Source organism: Cannabis sativa, chromosome 6 (assembly GCF_029168945.1).
Source record: "Cannabis sativa cultivar Pink pepper isolate KNU-18-1 chromosome 6, ASM2916894v1, whole genome shotgun sequence".
NCBI classification, from domain to species: Eukaryota; Viridiplantae; Streptophyta; class Magnoliopsida; order Rosales; family Cannabaceae; genus Cannabis; species Cannabis sativa.
Window position 1 is genome coordinate 6,533,611 of NC_083606.1, and position 3,683 is coordinate 6,537,293.

General features: G+C 41.9%; 1 protein-coding gene across 1 annotated transcript; it reads right to left on the reverse strand.

Annotated features, from left to right (window-relative positions):
* Nucleotides 1–678: 678 nt before the first annotated feature.
* Nucleotides 679–2,844, reverse strand: LOC133039119 (uncharacterized). The gene is made up of 2 exons (XM_061117937.1): nt 1,269–2,844; nt 679–966 (listed from the first exon to the last, which is right to left on the reverse strand). Exons 1-2 carry the CDS (start codon nt 2,842–2,844, stop codon nt 932–934), a joined length of 1,611 nt encoding a protein of 536 aa, XP_060973920.1. The 3' UTR covers nt 679–931.
* Nucleotides 2,845–3,683: the final 839 nt, after the last annotated feature.

The following is a 3,683-nucleotide window of genomic DNA, read 5'->3' on the forward strand; positions in this document are numbered from 1 at the left end:
ATCTTCATGGAAGTAAACATCTCTAGATTGAATGATTTCTTGAGTTTCAATGCTTAAGAGATTGTAAGCTTTCATACCAGGGGGGTAACCTATAAAAACGTAAGGTCGAGATCTCGGGGAGAACTTGTGCCGTTTGGTTTCTAAAGTCGAAGCAAAAGCAAGACAACCAAAGACTTTGAGGTGAGTATAATTGGGAGCTTTGTTATAAAGAATCTCAAAAGAAGTTTTCTTGTTAAGTAATTTAGATGGAGTACGATTGATAAGATAAACAGCAGTATTAATGACATAACTCCAGTAAGGTAAGGATAAATGAGATTGAAATAGTAATGCTCTACCAACGTTTAATATGTGTTGGTGTTTGCGCTCAACCACAGAATTTTGTTGAGGACGACCAACGCAAGAATTATTGATTGAGATTCCCTTGGTGGCGTAGAAGGCTGTTAGATTGAGCTCTTTAGCATTGTCACAGCGAACAGCTTTAATGTTAACTGAAAATTGAGTGGCGATAAGAGCAAAAAATTGGGGAATAATGAAAGAAACATCAGATTTGCAAGTGAGCATGTAAACCCAAGTATAGCGAGAAAAATCATCTACAATGGTTAAGAAATAGCGGTAACCTTCAATACTACTAACATGAAAAGGACCCCATATATCAAGATGTATTAAATCAAAAGCAGAATTAGCAAAATTATTACTAGATGGAAAAGGAAGACGCCTTTGTTTAGCAAAATGACATATAGAGCACATAAAATTGATAGGTTTATCACAAAATTGCAAACTATTGTTTAACATAGTAGAAATGTTCATAGAAGGATGTCCAAGGCGGAAATGCCAGGGATCCTTCAAATTACATGTAGTGTTTGCAAAAACAGAAATATCCGTAGTAAGAAGACGATGGTCTTGTTCAAAGAAAAACAGTTGTCCAACTTTCTTAGCTGTCCCAATCGTAAAAGTCAGGGAGGGATCCTGAACCAAACATTGATCAAAAGTGAAAGTAACTTTGTTAGGACAATGTTCAAGATAAGCATTAACCGAAAATAAATTGAATTTAAATTGAGGAATATACAAGACATTCGTTAAGACAATTTGGTCGGAAATTTTAACAGTTCCCGTTTTGTTGATATGAATCTGATGACCATTAGGTAAAGTGACCAAGTTAGCAACATTAGTTTTATTTAAAGATGTAAAACAATGAAGAGAGTGACAAATATGATGAGTAGCACCACTATCTACAATCCATAAAAAAAGGGGAAAAGAGTTGTTATTACCGAAGACGTTTGAGACCACAGGAAGGGTTTCACTGGTGGAGGGGGCGCCTTGGATTTGTTGATTGAGAAGAGAGATCAGCTGTTGACTGAGCTGGATTTGTGAATTGCCAGCCGCGGAAGGGTCTGGAGTGGGAGTCACCGTGGCTTGATTGGCCCGAGCAGTGGTAGTGTTCTTTTTCTTGTCTCCATATCCGGGAGGAAAACCATGAAGGAAATAACATTTGTCAACAAGATGGCCCGGTTTGAGACAGTTGGAGCAAGTTGGTCGGGGTTTCTTGTTGCGAGATGGTTGGTTAGGGTTAGGTTTGGCCGAAGTAGCAGCAACAACGCCAGTATTGCCAAGGCAGCGTTGTCGTTCTTGTTGAACGACCATGGAGAACACCTTGGATAAAGAAGGCAGCGGCTCGTAGAGTAAAATTTGAGCCCGAATACCCCAGTAAGATTCATTGAGACCAATCAAGAATTGAATAGTCTGGTCTCTTGTATAGTAGTCTTGAACCTTTTGCATCGCGCCGCAAGTACAACCACAAGTGCAGGGGATATTAGGTTGGTATTCGTTGAGCTCGTCCCAAAGAGCTTGCAACTGAGTAAAGTATGTGGTGACGGAATTATCACCCTGTTTGACATTGCCAACGGCGGTTTTAAGTTGTAAGATGCGGGGACCATTGCTTTGGTTAAAGCGATCATGGAGGTTGGACCACATCTCACTAGCGGTAGTTTTGAACATGATACTAGCAGCGATCTCACGAGATACAGACTGAAGAATCCATGACATAACCATATTGTTACAAATGTCCCATGCAGATCGAGAATGATCATTAGGAGGAGGACGGGGTATAGTGCCTTCAATGAAGGGGGTTTTATTTTTTGCAGCAATATTGATAGAGGCTGCACGCTTCCATGACTGGAAATTTTCTTGACCAGTCAAGAGAAATGAAGCAATGAGGTTGTTTGGGTGATCTCCAGTTCCTAGATAAAGCGGAGTGCGCTCATCTTGGGAAGGTCGATCAAGAACGGCACGAGAAAGGCCGTGATTAGCAGTAAACAAATAGTTATCATTAAAAGATACATTTCCATGGCCAAGATTAGAAGTATTACCACCAAGATGAGCATGGTTCGGTCCAAAGGGAATGTGAGTACTCTGTTGGCCGAAGGAGGTGGAGAGGTTTGGCTGGCCGAAGGTGGTGGCGGGGACAGCGGTGGTGCCGGAAAAAATGGCGGACGGCTGGTGGACAGTCGGAGTTGTGGTGGTGACAGAAAATGGCGGAAGCGAAGTGTAAGGGAATGAGGCCGAGGAGGAAGGCGCCGGTGCCGTGGTGGTGGTGATCGGAGCTTCAGAGGGAGGTCCGATCGTTCCACTAATGGTGAGATCGGCAACGTTGCCGGAGCCGAAAACACCAGAAATGGGAGGATCGGACGGAGGGGAAGAAGGTCCGGTGATGGTGTGCGACAATGGAGGAACAGTCGGAGGTAGAGGCGGCGGAGCTTCGACGTCGGCGATGGTATTTTCGGCGGTGGAGATTTCGTGGCCGGAGATGGAAGCGGCGGCCATGGAGTTTCTAGTCCTAGGAGCCATGGAAGAGGGTGAATGAAGAAGAAGATGGCTGGGTTTATGCAACTGATACCATATTATGAAGGGAGAAAACAAAGGAATATTTGTTTTGTATTACTGCTAGGTCACGGCTGAGAATGCCAAGTGACTAAAGTAATTTAGGTCTTTTACATAGTGAGTATATATAGGCAAAAAGGAAGGCAGCCCAATAGGAAGAATGGGCCGAAACATATGGGCCAGAAATAGGGCCTACAAAACCTAATAAAACCTAAGAAAAGGAGTCTTCACAGTAGTTGATAACATCCTTCACAATCAATATGAACTCTTCATGGTCACTACTTTTCTTGCCAAAGGCAGCCCTGGATATGATGTTATAAGATAAAGCTATGACCTTTTCAGTAAAATTAATAGCCATAGAATCAGATCTAGCAACTGCAGCTAACTCTTGTACAAGATTTAACAACTCTTGTTCTCTAATGGGTTGAAATGTTTGAACAGTTTTGGGATTCAAAAGCACATATCTTTCTAATTTGTTTCCAATACTCACCATATGGAGCAAATACAATGCCTGTACAATCATATGACATGATTTTTGAAGCAAGAATCTGAGGCCTAGATGCAAAAGCAATACCATGGTGATGTAACCATTAAAGTTGGAACTTGTCCAATTTTGAGGTACATGAGTGGTCCATATTTTTTGGCTAAGTCTCTGAGTGTATAATGAGGTAATGGAGAATTTGAGCCTAATAATGAGGTTAGTTGGTGCATGTTTCCCACCAAAAGTAATCTCCATGGTCCTGGGGGTAGTTTTGAAGATGAGTTTTTTGTATGATGACCATGATCATCAGCTTTTTCCAAAAGTA